At 39.3% G+C, this 14,286-nt stretch overlaps 2 protein-coding genes across 4 annotated transcripts; one reads left to right on the forward strand and one right to left on the reverse strand.

Moving 5' to 3' along the window:
- Positions 1–191: 191 nt before the first annotated feature.
- pkn3 (protein kinase N3) lies at positions 192–9,996 on the forward strand. Of its 3 annotated transcripts, none has more exons than XM_084686695.1 (22): positions 192–548; positions 1,045–1,321; positions 1,504–1,658; positions 1,767–1,896; positions 2,178–2,329; positions 2,631–2,862; positions 3,045–3,227; positions 3,553–3,662; positions 3,823–3,966; positions 4,386–4,461; positions 4,991–5,153; positions 5,354–5,456; positions 5,707–5,774; positions 5,889–5,955; positions 6,191–6,282; positions 6,458–6,634; positions 6,780–6,842; positions 7,355–7,431; positions 7,980–8,122; positions 8,269–8,376; positions 8,668–8,748; positions 8,991–9,996. In XM_084686695.1, the coding sequence occupies exons 1-22, from the start codon at positions 528–530 to the stop codon at positions 9,195–9,197; spliced, it is 2,829 nt and encodes a 942-aa protein (XP_084542821.1). In that variant the 5' UTR covers positions 192–527; the 3' UTR covers positions 9,198–9,996. The 3 variants fall into 3 exon arrangements, with proteins under 3 accessions (XP_084542821.1, XP_084542822.1, XP_084542820.1); XM_084686696.1 differs by having other exon boundaries at positions 195–512; positions 1,501–1,658; XM_084686694.1 differs by having other exon boundaries at positions 196–548; positions 1,501–1,658.
- Positions 9,861–14,254, reverse strand: zdhhc12b (zDHHC palmitoyltransferase 12b). Its single transcript, XM_084686699.1, has 5 exons — positions 13,849–14,254; positions 13,388–13,527; positions 13,154–13,246; positions 12,868–13,034; positions 9,861–12,247 (listed from the first exon to the last, which is right to left on the reverse strand). Exons 1-5 carry the CDS (start codon positions 13,943–13,945, stop codon positions 11,932–11,934), a joined length of 813 nt encoding a protein of 270 aa, XP_084542825.1. The 5' UTR covers positions 13,946–14,254; the 3' UTR covers positions 9,861–11,931.
- Positions 14,255–14,286: the final 32 nt, after the last annotated feature.

A 14,286-nucleotide genomic window follows, 5' to 3' on the forward strand; every position in this document is an offset into this window, starting at 1 on the left:
TTGCATTGAACAGCCGCCCCAAATGCAATCTGCCATAGGCCTAATATCGACAAAGAAGAAGATTAAGACGAATTCACTTCTTAAGATAAATAATAAAATGCTTATCGTTCACTAACACGTATTATAATTGCGCCCAGTAATAGGCTTCGGCAATTGAAAAGGTCTTTAAACAGTCAAGTTTTAGAACCCCCCAAAAGTTTGAAAACTCATACCACCATTTTGACACGCCCTCATCTCACCTGGGATGATTAGCCCGTTAGTGTTGCTGCTACAGGGACTCGGACAGGTGTATCCTGCTATGTAGTATAGTTTTTTTGGGGGGAAACCCATCAGTATTGTGTTTTGCTTTTCTCTTAACAAACTACAAAGTTTGTGCTCTAACTTATTGTGACGTTTTAAATGATTTCAGTGGAAACGTTTGTTAGCCAGCTATAGTAAGCTACAGTACCCTAGCAAACTTGAGGCTTGCGGACGGCGGGTTAGTGTTTTGGAAACCCCATTGTCAAAAAAAGGTGTGCTATTTTGACATGGCAGGTTTAACACTCCAGGTAAGCACTGGGAAATTATAATTCGTGAGCAGCATTGGTCATAAAACTCAACTCAATTTCTCTATGTTCTGTAGTAAGCTAGCCTAGGCCTACTTAAACCCACGGGGACATTAAATTAGTCTAACTCAAATAGAAAATATGAATCTGGCTGTGAACGCTTACAGAAGGCTTATTTGGGTAATGTAGTACCTTACAAAAAATATGGTCTTGTGGTTGGATTCGATTCACCGCCTAGGGGAAAGTAGCCTGTGTGATAGTAAATTATGGGTTTGTTTCCTTTTCCATTCTTTCATCCTAAACGTGTTTTCTGGGGTTTAAGGTGTGTGAGCTAGTCAAGTTCTTCCACTACACGCCAGCTGTTGATGTTTAGGGGCTTTGTCTTTTCAAATGCAATGCATGCAACTCAGCTACCTCCCATGGGGTTGACAAGTGATCACGTCTGGTTTTGCTTCTTGATCTTCTCATGGAATTAGCCAATTGTTTTCTTGTTTGGCAGAACACTTGCATGCAAGGCCTTGTTGATGGAGACATCCTGGACCCCAAATTTCAGCAGCGACTTGAAGATGCACGCACCACGCTCAGGCAGGAGATCCAGCGCGAGCTGAAGATCAAGGAGGCAGCAGAGAGGCTTCGACGTGCTGTCACTAACCGCAAGAGTGCTGCTGATGTAGAAGGCCAGCTGAGAGCATCAAGCCGCAAGTTGGAGCACTTACACTGGGAGTTGCAAGAACTCACTGCCCGTGCCATGGCCACAGAAAAGGACAGATATGCAGGTATCATTTTATCAGCTTGTAAATAATATAGTTTTTAGTATAGATTACAAATACTGCTAAACATCTTAAGGATCCACACCCTTTCTGGTTTGGAAGTGACCACGACGGAGACGGCACTAAAAAAGAAGGGATCTTTCTGTGCCTGAACAAAACAAAACTTTTGTTTTGCTTTTTTGTAGTAGAGGACACCACATCACCTGATCCATGTTGTTGGGAGGAACCCATGTCACCATTGACTAATCGTGTCATCACATTGAAAAAACAGTTGACCATGGAGACCAAAGTTAAACAGGGAGCTGAGAACATCATTCAGACCTATGCCAGCAGCTCCGTAAAGGTTTGGGACTTCACACACATACTGCCTGTTACAGTATTAAACAAGCTTTTTATCTATCTTCTCGAATCTAGGAACTAGTGCCTTGTGTCATTAACTTCTCTTCTCCAGGACCGTAAATTGGTTTTTACAGCCCAGCAAATGTTACAAGACAGTCGGACCAAGATTGAGTTGCTCCGCATGCAAATTGTCAAAGTTAACCAGACTAGAAGTGGGGATAGAGATGCCACAGATATGGATGGTGAGTTAGTCAACACAACCATCATGGGACACGGATAGCAGTGCACACAACCTCAGACTGTGAGGTTTATTTTTCAGCATTGCATGGCTTTGTGCTTGGATTAGTTGCAATGCTGAAAAATACATTTTAGCCCCAGTCTGAAGTTGTGTGCATTCACTCTAGAGCACTCTTAATGGTTCCAAATATATTTCCTTTTATATTAATGAAACCCACCATGCTTTTCCGAAATTATCTAAAAGTTGCGACACCTTTATGTACATCTGTACCCTGTTCCCACGCAGGTCAAAAGCCAGATGCTATTGGTCTTCTCCAACTAAGAGTGGAAGAACTTAGGCACCACTTAAAGATTGAGGCAGCTGTGGCTGAGGGTGCCAAGAATGTGGTGAAGCAACTGGGGGGACTCAAGGTGCTGGATCACCGGGGATTAGCAGAGGTAGACCACTTGTAACCTATAAATGACTCAAATTGGTTTATCCTAATGTTAATGATGCCAGTGTTCTAAATGATTCCCCTCTTGGCAATTCAGGTATTCAAGGTATTCATTCAGACAGAATACTCTTAGCTCTTAATCGATATGATTTCTCCAAACATCAAAATAAAAATAGCCAACCATAAAAACACGCTTCCAGTAAGACAAGCTAAATGTTGCAAATCTTCTGTTGCCTGTTTTTGTAACCACTCATTGCCTGTACTGTAATGTTTGGATCTGTGTGTATGGGGGTGTTTCCACAAAGGCCCGGGCACGATTTCAAGAGTCCTCTCAGAAGATTGACCTGCTGCATTTGTCTTTGGAACGGCGTTTGAATGAGCTTCCCCAAGACCATCCCAAACGTGCTGCTATAAAGGACGAACTCACTCAGGGGTCCACACCCTCGATGGGTTTGCAGAAAGGAAGCTTAAACTCCAGTACTACTTCAGTTTCTTCTTCTGGCTCTTCTAAGTTCTTTAAACCCGTCAGCCTTACAGGTAAATAACAGAATAGCATTGTATTTGCATTTGATTCATAGCTCTCATTGTATTAGGTCAATAAATAAGACATTTCTATGATCAAGTTTTTCTGCCTGTTGTATTATACAAGTTTTTCTATCTAACCATCCATCCAAAATGTGTTCTAATATGTTTGCCCAAACTCTTATATGGACTTCCAGGGAGACTTGAAGTACGTATTATGGGCTGTCAGGACCTGTTGGAATCTATTCCCAGCCGCTGTCACATGACCAGCATCCAAACAACCCCTGATAGCCCCTCAGAGGCTAAGTCCTTGAAGCTGAGAGCTGGCCTTTACGGTCGGAGCACCAATGGCAAAGCCCCTAAAACTGACGAACTCTCCTGTAAGTGTATCCCCTGTAAACACAACCACAATTTGTTTGTTTTCTTAATGTTTTTCCCACCCTGTTTTACATTTCCTTACTCTCACATCCAAATATAGATAACCTTTTCTTCTGGCTGGTTCAAATAATGGTTCAATCTGACACCCATTTTTTTAAATTTGATATCAGATGAAACAACAGACTCTTAGCTTTCCAATAATATCAAGCATATCACTGAATGACTCTTGGTGTCAAATAGCAAATGTACAAAAACAATGTATTCACAAAAACTGCTAAATTAAGGAAAGTAAACTAAACTATTGTGTTTCCTGACACTTTTCCTCAGCTGAGATCAGCGCTGTGCTGAAGTTGGACAATAGAATGGTCGGTAGCACCAACTGGAGATCACTCAGCAAAGATGCCTGGAACCAGAGCTTCAGCATTGAACTTGAGCGAGTCAGTCTCACTCAGTCTTTTCTCCTATACATCTTATCTTGATTCTTATTACCATTACAATGATCAATTTAGCAACTAATTGGAAGACAGTTAGTGCCATTAGAGTCTATAAAATGGTGGTATTTGTTTGTGTCACCATTGGTCAATCACCCTTGTTTAGTCCAGAGAGCTGGACATTGGTGTGTACTGGCGGGATTGGAGGAACCTGTGTGCAATCCAGTTCCTTCGTCTGGAGGACTTTCTGGATAACCAGCGCCATAGCCTGTGTCTGGACCTTGAGCCCCAAGGCATGCTGTTCACAGAGGTTAGTGTGGAGACCAGTGAGAAAACAGGGTGATGTATCTAAGGCCTGACTGTCAGTGTACCACAGGTGCAGTTTGTTCCTCTTCAATAAGGTTAGTACATTCACAGACAAGCCATCGGAACAATAAGCGGTATTACTTGTAATAATATTTTCCAAGAATGTTTGCCACAGTGTTTTCTAAGTATGTTATTGTTCTGGAGATCGGGCTCAGCACATCAAGTGGGTGCTACGATAACTCAACCATCAGAACATTTAGTGATTCCACACCTCAAAAACACAAGCATTACTATAATATTTGGTATCAAAACAACAATTCAGTTATTTAGCCACTGCTTAAAAAAATTACTCATACACTACAAGCACACTAGCCGTGTATTATTCTTGATTTTAATTAATATCTCACTGTTTTCTTTTTTTAGATCACCTTTATCAAACCTGTCATTGAGCGGCTCACCAAACTGCAGAGACAGAAGCGCATTTTTCCAAAAGAAAAAGGTAAATTACTGTTTATGTATATTTTATTCATAAAATCATTATTTTCCTGGTATGGCCTAAGACATGTTTGAGATACAACTTCCAAACTTAGTATTTGCAGCCCTTTTGTAGAGGAAGTGTGCACCTAAAGCAGTCTCGATAAATGCATCATCTAAGTGTCATGATAGGAAGTAGAAAATAGCTTCCCCCAGTGATTCAACCATTTCCTAGCTTGTATTCTATTTGGAACAGTTATTGATGAGCATTTAAATGATTGCATAGTACTACTTCAGTGCCTCATATTTACTGAGCTCAGTCTTAATTGACTACTCCTCATTGTCTAAAAATATCTTATGTTTGTCTTGTGTATTTAATTTAGACTTTTTACCCTACCTTGTACACAAATATACTTTATATATACTAGTGAACTAATTTGACATGAGTACAGCTGTGTAGAGGCACACAATTGAGCTTTATTATATTTAATAAAGTTATGTAATAGTATTAACTAGTAGTAACTAGAAGATTTAAACTGAGCCCGTCTCCTCAGGGAAAAACTTTTTACGGGCAGCCCAGATGAACATGAACTTTGCTACGTGGGGTCGTCTGATGATGAGCATCCTGCCCCCCTGTGGCTCCCTGGCAGCCATGGGCCTGGATGTTATCTCTCCCCCCATAACTGAGAGAACTGTGTCCACCCCTAATCTACAAGGGTATGCAATGAAGCTTCAACTACTATTTAAGAACAAGGATTAAAGCAACTAAGATAGGCCTAACCCAACAAATGTACCAAAAATGTTTAGGTCTCGGTACACAACAGAAAGATGAAGAGTTAATATTGTAGGAATAGGTTAAAAAAAAATCTGAAACTGTTTGAGATCAGATGTCTAAAGGGACAGTAACACTGTTACAGAGATGCTGCTGTGATGAAACTCGACTTTAGTGAAGACCGTCCTGCTAAAGCCCCACGTCACACAGTGGAAAAGACTCCTGCACCACAAATCTCTCCCTCTGTGGTATGAATCTGCCAGATGTACACATCCTTTTGTTCCTTATTTGTATGCGGCAAGGTGCAAGAAAGAAGTCTGTGGTTGTTTGATTGTATTGGGGGATTTCAAACTCTTAACACTGTTGACCTTGTACTTCACTTAAGAAGCTTCATATTAAAAGCTTGTTCGCTCTTCACTTCCTTGCATAGTCAGTTGCTTGATGTCAAGTGCTTGTTCTCTCTGCGTTCACATCTCCATCTCACCTTCTTCCCTTAAGCCTTTTACAGATGGCGCATCTGAATACCATGCACCCATAGAAAAGACCATATCCCATCCCTCTCCTAAGTAAGTTGGTCTTCCATGTCACTCTGGATCTTCCTATGCAGGATTTACGTAAACCTACCCTTTTTATTTAAGCCCTCTTTGCCAACTAATCTAATCTATAATGCCACTATTCAGGAAAAAAGGATTGCAGATGGACGATTTCAATTGCATCTCCGTTCTGGGAAGAGGACACTTTGGAAAGGTAAATATCTGTGCTTAGATGTAGTTCTTCATGGATACCACAATGGATGGGATATCTCATAAAAGATATGTGGTGGGTCGCCAATTCAGGGTCCTCAGAGAATGAAGTGCACATTTCATGTGCAAAGGTTGCTGGGTATAATTATATTAGAAGCTTAGTGCCCAAGTTTTAATAACTGGTCAGATTAACAAAGTAATGGTCAGATAACAAATTAAGTGTGCGTTTTTGTCCCAAGGTCCTGCTGGCACAGTATAAGAAGTCTGGGCAAATATTTGCCATAAAAGCACTGAAGAAAGGTGATGTGGTGACACGTGATGAAGTGGAAAGGTGAGAGAGGCTGATGAGTTGATTTAAAAATACTGCTGTGGTAACAACCAGCATGAAGCAGAATCAACACAGCCCTAATTAAGCAAGTCTAACATAACTTGAATATTATTTTTTTTTTAAGATGGCTTGCTCTCTCTCTCCCTGTGTCTGTGTGTGCATGAGTGTCGTTAATCAGTCTTATGTGTGAGAAGAGGATCTTTGAGACAATCAACCAATCAGACCATCCCTTCCTGGTGAATCTGCATGGCAGCTTCCAGACAGTGGAACACTTTTGCTTTGTGATGGACTATTCACCTGGTGGCGACCTAATGACTCACATACATGCAAACATCTTCACTGAGAAACAGACCCGGTAAAAACTTTCACGCACAAGGTCCTTTAGTGGCATACATTTCAAGCCCTGCAATACTATAACAACCATACAGTTACTAATGTAAAACTTTAATTCCATTCAAGAACTTGACTGTCTGAAGAGTGCATGTGTGTTTATTGTGAAGGTTCTATGCTTCCTGTGTGCTTCTCGGACTGGAGTTCCTTCATCAGAACAAAATAGTTTACCGGTGAGTTCAAAGGTCACTAGCTCAGCTAACCAGACTGCCCATTCCACTAACTTTTACTCTCACATCAGTAAACTTGACAGTCTTGTGTTCCTGTGATGTAAACCTTTTTAGCCTAGGGGTGTTGCTACTGGAGTAAGTATCCTCATTAAAAAATGGGGATTGAATCAACCTCCACAAAATCTGAACAAATCTGAACCAACAAGTCTGAAATAGACCAAACCCATTTAATATTGGAGGATGATTATTTTATCTATATAATCACACTATTAATCACCCAGCAGGGAAATTTGCTATTTGGAAAATTCCCACACCACATAGTGGATAATTTCATTGCAAGGTTCAATTTAATAAATGTAATTGAAAATTGTTTTATTTTGTTTTCAATTGTGGTTCCATTGTGCTCCAACACCAATTTTGAACTCAAGGCTAAATACCAGTAGCAGTAGATGCATAACTGTTTTAAGTGGAAGGCCAAATTAATCTATGGATTGTTATCTCTCTTACTCTTTCAGTGATTTAAAGCTTGACAACCTGCTAATGGATGCAGATGGCTTTATAAAAATAGCAGACTTTGGGTTGTGCAAAGAAGGTAAGTCAGTTCTGACAACATGCCATTTACTTGGGTGTGACTTTTAATCAATATCAGGGTTGTCCATAGATCATCAAGCATGGTAAAATGTCCGTACTCAGTGTTGGGCAAGCTACTTGGAAAATGTAGTGATCTAAGCTACCAGTTACATTAAATGAAGCTTTGTTACACTGAAGCTACCCACCATGGAAATGTAGCAAGCTAAGCTACAGAAAGATGGCAAAAGTAGTTTACAACATGAGCAAAGTCTAGTTACGGCACGGCACTTGGGCACTCATTATGCCCATTAACGACACTTGTGTTGTCCTGCTTCAAGACCATTGGGCCATGTACGATAAGGCCGTAATGCCGCACTCCGACACTCTGTGTTGCAATTCTAAGAACTTCAGCAATGTCAACACCATTTGGTTCATGATGCTGACCGTTATTTAAAAAAAATGTACCACATTTTAACAGAACACTACATCAATCATGCATGCTTCAGACAAAGTGAAATGATAAATGTTTGAAAGACTCTTAACGTGATATTTCTGTGTATCTGAATGCAGGTATGGGCCACGGGGATTACACTTCCACCTTCTGTGGCACACCTGAGTTTCTAGCTCCGGAGGTGTTAACAGAAAATAACTACACACGCTCTGTGGACTGGTGGGGTCTGGGAGTGCTCATTTATGAAATGCTGGTGGGGGAGGTAAGTTCTATAATGTGTTGACCCGCCGTAACACATACTTTTTGAATTTGCTTGCTATAACAGAACACATTTAATGGTAAATATTATGGTTATACATAAATTATCTATGATGCATTTCTTTTCGTCTCTTTTCTTGTCACTGACAGTCTCCTTTTCCTGGTGATGACGAAGAGGAGGTGTTTGACAGCATTGTGAATGATGAAGTTCGCTATCCTAGATTCCTATCACCTGAATCTGTGTCCATCATCCAAAAGGTAAGATAGTGTGTTGCACTGACGTAGTCTGTTGTGTTGAATTAAAGAATGGCAGAGTAAGATCAGTTTCATCAATGGCAGTGCATAGGACAAATGATAATGAAGTGAAAATTCTGTTGAGTAAATCTAAGTTAATAGTTCAAATTAACTAGCATTTCAAGTGTGTCTATTAAATTAAATAAAACATTTGAATTAATGCCACTTAACAGAAGTCTGTAGATGGAATCATATAAGTAGAGTGGTTGAATATACTTTGCCTGGATAATGACTCACAATTTCCCGTTCCTGTAGCTGCTACAAAAGAACCCTGAGAGAAGACTAGGAGCAGGAGAGCAGGATTCTAACGAGGTCAAGAGACACAGGTTCTTCCAGGTAAACACTCACTGTTTGGTGGTCCTTCCATCTCTTTTTGTTCAAAAGCTAATCCTTTTCCTTGTACATCAGTCAAAAAAGAAGAACCAGTGTTGCATGTAACCTCAGCAACTGGGGTGGCTATTGGCTTTTATTTTCATTTGAAGTACACATTTTTTTAAAGGAATGCCATTGGTTGTTTTAGCAAACTATGTTTCAATGTTTTCTTCTTGCTGAATGTACAGTATTTTTTTCTTTTGCAGGGTGTTGTCTGGGAGGCTCTACTAGCCAAAAAGGTGAAACCGCCGTTCATACCCTCGATTAAAGCACCAACAGATGTCAGTAACTTTGACAAGGAGTTCACATCTCTCAGACCTGTACTTACCCCTCCCCAAACACCTTACCTCTTAACTGCCAAGCAAAATGATATATTTGCCGATTTTGACTTCTGCTCAAAGCATTTAGTGTAAAGCTATTTGGAATGGTTTCCCTTAGCAACATAAGCACTGTTGCTCTATTGTTTTGCCCCTATCTTTGCAAACTCAAGCCCCTGTGTACACATTCATTGGCATCCTACACTCACTGCCTACAACATCTGTGCATACTAATGAGACATTAGTCTGTTACTTTTACTTTGAGAACCATTGTTCTTAGCTAAATTGATTTCTTGTTCTTCTGTTAACTACAGTAGATGGTCTTGTTTGTCTCTACCTTTACCAAATGTTTGTTATTGATTTTTCATCCATTGTTTGTCAAATTTAAGAATGAGAAGCTTTGTTTAATTACACATTTAAATGCATTTTTCTTGTGGGATTGAATTTGGGTTCAGTCGAATGTACTTTTGATTATATTACCATATTCGAATTTTTTCACATCACAACATCACTAAAATACAAGGTCTTGATATATTTCAAAGATAAATTATATGAAATGTTAAATATATTTTCTGATACATGAGCAAAGCTTGCTTTTTACCCCTTTTACAGTAATGAATAGGATTTAATTTACCAGAGTAGATTTGGTTAACAATTATTGTTTAAGTTGAATTGGAAGTTGATATGCAAAGTACAAAATTGAATGAAAGAATTTCCTTAACACGAAGAAAAATGTAAATTAATAAAGCAATATTTGACTCAAATTTTAGTGACGTTTAATAAATATTGCATTTAATACATTTATTGGAGGAAACACTGCAAAGTAGAAAATGTATAGAACAAGGAATGTTGCATAAATATTCAAAAATGTTAAGTCAACTGAACAAACAATCATGTGAAATTGCAGGTCAATTGCATTTTAAAATCCTAATATAACAATTTCCAGTTACAAAATAAATAACTTGAAAAATAAGGATTTACAATTATTGCTCTCTGATAGTCACTATATTCCACAGCAGAAAATGTAAAAGGTATACACAAGACAGTCCTCCTTGTTCAAGTTCACCTCATCTAACAGTACTAAAGTGCTCACAGTATACACAACTTTAAACATGTAAAACTGACTTGCTTTTATAAAACAAATTAACAGATGAAGTTAATTTAGAACTATAAATATAAATGTTTACAAAAATAATCTCAGTAATCCCAGTGACTATTTACTAGACATGGTAATTGCTATTACCCAACTTGTTTTAAAACTGATTAACTCTATATAAATATCTTAATGCTTCAGTACCATTCAATAAGAAACAATGACCTATTTAGCTTTTCACAATGAACCACAGAAGCTCACAAAACGTTAAAACAAAGTGTTTGTCTTTCTTGATTGTAAACACATCATACCCCTTTCACAAAAAAGAACGGGTGTTGTACCATACCAGTGTTTTTTTACCCTGTTATAAGGTTAATAGTATGAAACGAGTACACATTAATAATTTGGCTTGAATGTTGTCCTCTGGAAATGTATCATTGGCTGTGGTGGGGCCAAAAACTAAGCCTGCATTATTGTACAGATTAAGTACAGGTAATTTAGTGATTAGACCAAAACTACTTACAAGAAACACAACATAAACAGGAATGTGCTTTGGAAAACAGTACAGAGCAGTATAATTGATCAATGTTTGTTCTCTAGATTTTCAGTATCTGCACAACTTTAGAGAAACTAAGAGGTTCCTTAGTAGATCCAGTCTACCTTTGTAACAGGTAGTGTGGTATGTGGTTGATTATAATACAGCTAGAGATCAAAAGAGAATTGAGTGCATTTGTTTCTATCAGACAATACAATGGTTTCTATTCATTGCCAGGAGGCAAGATAATGAGCTGGAAAATACTGCTCACTTTAGTATGATCCATGATAATCAGCATTTAAAACCTGGTAAAGGTGCATTTTGGTCATTTAAACTTATCAGGCTAGAGAACAATGTGGGGAGGAGTATAAAAGTCTTGAGACAAGACAATAGGTTACGACTAGGATTATGATTATGCTGGTCCAGTTTCCCACAGCTGCCCATCCAGTTTCACTGAAGTCATGAAACTCACCTATAGAAATGCCTAGTATAGGGCTCTACACCAATGAGTCTAAAAAGCATTGAGTATAAAAAAACACACAGAAGAACTAGCTTCATCCCATAACTAAGGAACCAATACCAGATAAACATGTTTACTTTTCTCCTGTATCATCATAAAGGTAAGTCTGCACATGCTTGACTTGCTATCAATCTATACATGTACCAGTACCCTATCAATCTATACATGTTCCTATCAATCTATACATGTACCAGTCCCCTATCAATCAATGCATGTACCAGTCTCCTATCAATCTATACATGTACCAGTCCCCTATCAATCTATACATGTACCAGTCCCCTATCAATCTATACATGTCCCTATCAATCTATACATGTACCAGTCCCCTATCAATCAATGCATATACCAGTCCCCTATCAATCTATACATGTACCAGTCCCCTTGACCTCTTTGTTGGTATTTCGCTGGTCTACTTCTATAATTATGTAACAAGTTTGCAATTCAATTGCACTGCTATTTTAAAATATGTATTAACTAATGAAATAGCACAAGGAAACATGGAATGGTATAAAGGAATCATTCCCCATAACGTCTGTTTATGAAACATTTTCGTTTGTTGGGGTCAGGGTGCATATCAAAATCTATTTCCAATAGAGACACTGTTCTGTAAACATTGTCAATTATTTGACAAATATAATAAATACCACGTCTACTGTAGGTATGACATAGGACAAACTATGACCTAAATGGGGTCGTCTCCCTCCCTGAAGTACACCTGCTCCCACACGACAGTCCCCCAGCCACAAAAGAATCCCCACAGGTTGCGCAATGCACCACGGTCAAAGGGATTCTCATCAATCCCACAGTGTTTGAGGTAGGAGATGCGGTGGCGTGACATGAACTCCCAAGTGGTGGTGTTAAGAGAGACAAGATAGAGGTGGGAGCCGAGGAGGAGCAACACTGTCAGGGAGAGGACAGCCTCCATCACAGCCGCCCCCAATAGCACTCCGTTAGCATGTAACCACAGCTGCCAGGTAGGGGCAAACATGAACCCTGACCTGAAGAAGAAAAAAATATTAATATTATAGTAATTACAGTAGTCATATGATATATGACTACTTTGTCAGCCAAATTAATCACATAAAACACCATATATACACCAAGTATGCTCCACTGTAAGACACTAAATTATTAAGCTGGTCATTTGTCGAGTGGCCCACTTACTTTCATTGAAGGAATCTTGCATATATAGACAATGGTGACACTGACATTATCCAACTGCTGTCATATTGATGAGAAATGCCTACAGTACCCATTTCTACCGGCATGACAAATTTCTCCTTTTTGCAACCTTTATCACATTCTGCCTTTTTTCCAATTGATCAATGTGTAATGGGTGCGAGCCACTAAAAAGGCAGCGTCCTCAGGGATGTAAACTGCCTTTTGACATAAAATGGTTTATTCAGTGACATTCAGAGGTAGAGCATATCGAAAGGTTGGAAGTTCTAATACCCGTTTGTACATCCCTTTGGATAAAAGCATCTGCATTATTATATTAATATTTAATGGACATCCCTGCTGCATGTCTATATCAGTGCTGTATGAGCAACATTGTGGAATCACTGGAGTGAACGACTTGTAAGTGTAACTACATCCAAACAAAGGCAATATTACTCACCATGCCATATGTAGACCCCACATCAGAACAAGCAACTGGACAGCCAGGTAGAGCACAAACCAGCGATGGTTCCTTTCCCCAACACAATTTTCTATCCAGGGGCAGTGGTGGTCATAGCGACGGACGCAATGCTGACAGGTCTGACAATGCTTGGATCTCATTGGCTGCTGCTCAACAACAGAGGGAGAAGACGGTTTTTGTCAATCAGTCAGGTTTGCCATGTTTATGTTTTAATAACTTTAAATATTTGTCTTAGACATGTCCATGCTGTCATGTCTGTACTTACCTGAAGTAAGCAATGTCCACACCGACGTTGTCTAAGTGATTTTGTAGTCGGTGGAATCATATCATCTTGCTCTTCAGTAATGCCAAGAGTGAACTGACAATAGAATGCAGGACAGGAGCATGTCCGTCATATGAACCTTTAACACTGGGTGTGTTGACAGTACATTCAATGCAAAACACATCACTTTGACATTAATTACAGACTGAATAATAGCAGAATAATTGTCTAACTCACTAGCAAATCGCGGTCATCAGAGAGCACAAAGCCGGGGTCCATCAGTGACACTGTAAAATACAGCAACACTGACAAGAGAACCAGAAGGACGAAGAGCACAGGTTGTATTAGGTGCCCTGACTCTTCTTGTTTCCGGAGATCTGCAACATAATGAGTAGCAAAGATTATTACAAATATTACTAGACAACGACTTCTCCCAAAGAGTTGCAAAAATTCTAGTATTTTATATACAGAATGGACGTTGTTGTATATGCAGTGACAACTTAAAACAACAGAGTTAGCCTAGAGTTTCATACATTCTATTCTAGATAGAATATACTTAATACAGTAACTGTACTGGTAGTGTAATAATTTGTCTGAAACCTCAAACTTACCCTAACCCTAAGACGATTTTCTCATTAATATCTAACTAAGCTTTGTCCATGCAATTCTACTTTAAGTAACTGGTTAGCTAACGTTACCTGTATCATGTAGGAAGAGAATTAACGTTATCACCCATGTGAGGATAATGTGCGCAGTCCTTACAAGAAATCCTGACCCAAACACATTTTTGAACATAGCTATCGGCTACATTGACTTGTCCAGGACACGAGTATCGCTAGCTGACACATAGCCTAACCAGATCAGTCAAATTGCAACACCGTGTACAACCTAGCTGCTAAGCGAGTTGGAGTGTGCTTCCGTGTGTGTCGTGTACATGCTAGCCTACATGTCGAACAAGACGTCCTAAACGGAAAGACAGATAGCCTACGAATTTCTACTCCTTCAGTTAGCTTAGCTAGCTGCTAACGAGTTATTGTTGATATGGCGACTGGTAACCAACCACTGGGTTGAAACCAATGTTTGGACTGGTTCAGAAAACGAACCAATGTGCATGCAGATATTTCGTCACGTTTCAG

Source organism: Hypomesus nipponensis, chromosome 22 (genome assembly GCF_054491055.1).
Source record: "Hypomesus nipponensis isolate SF chromosome 22, ASM5449105v1, whole genome shotgun sequence".
NCBI lineage: Eukaryota > Metazoa > Chordata > Actinopteri > Osmeriformes > Osmeridae > Hypomesus > Hypomesus nipponensis.

Bases quoted from the DNA above. Each gene is read 5' to 3' on its own strand.
- pkn3 (XM_084686694.1), top strand. From the start codon at position 528: ATGGCAGGTTTAACACTCCAG. The intron at 6,843-7,354 runs GTGAGTTCAAAG...TTACTCTTTCAG, and splicing joins CAGAACAAAATAGTTTACCG to TGATTTAAAGCTTGACAACC. The intron at 8,749-8,990 runs GTAAACACTCAC...TTTCTTTTGCAG, and splicing joins AGAGACACAGGTTCTTCCAG to GGTGTTGTCTGGGAGGCTCT.
- zdhhc12b (XM_084686699.1), bottom strand. From the start codon at position 13,945: ATGTTCAAAAATGTGTTTGGGTCAGGATTTCTTGTAAGGACTGCGCAC. The intron at 13,247-13,387 runs GTGAGTTAGACA...TTCTATTGTCAG, and splicing joins CTGATGACCGCGATTTGCTA to TTCACTCTTGGCATTACTGA. The intron at 13,035-13,153 runs GTAAGTACAGAC...GTTGTTGAGCAG, and splicing joins GTGGACATTGCTTACTTCAG to CAGCCAATGAGATCCAAGCA.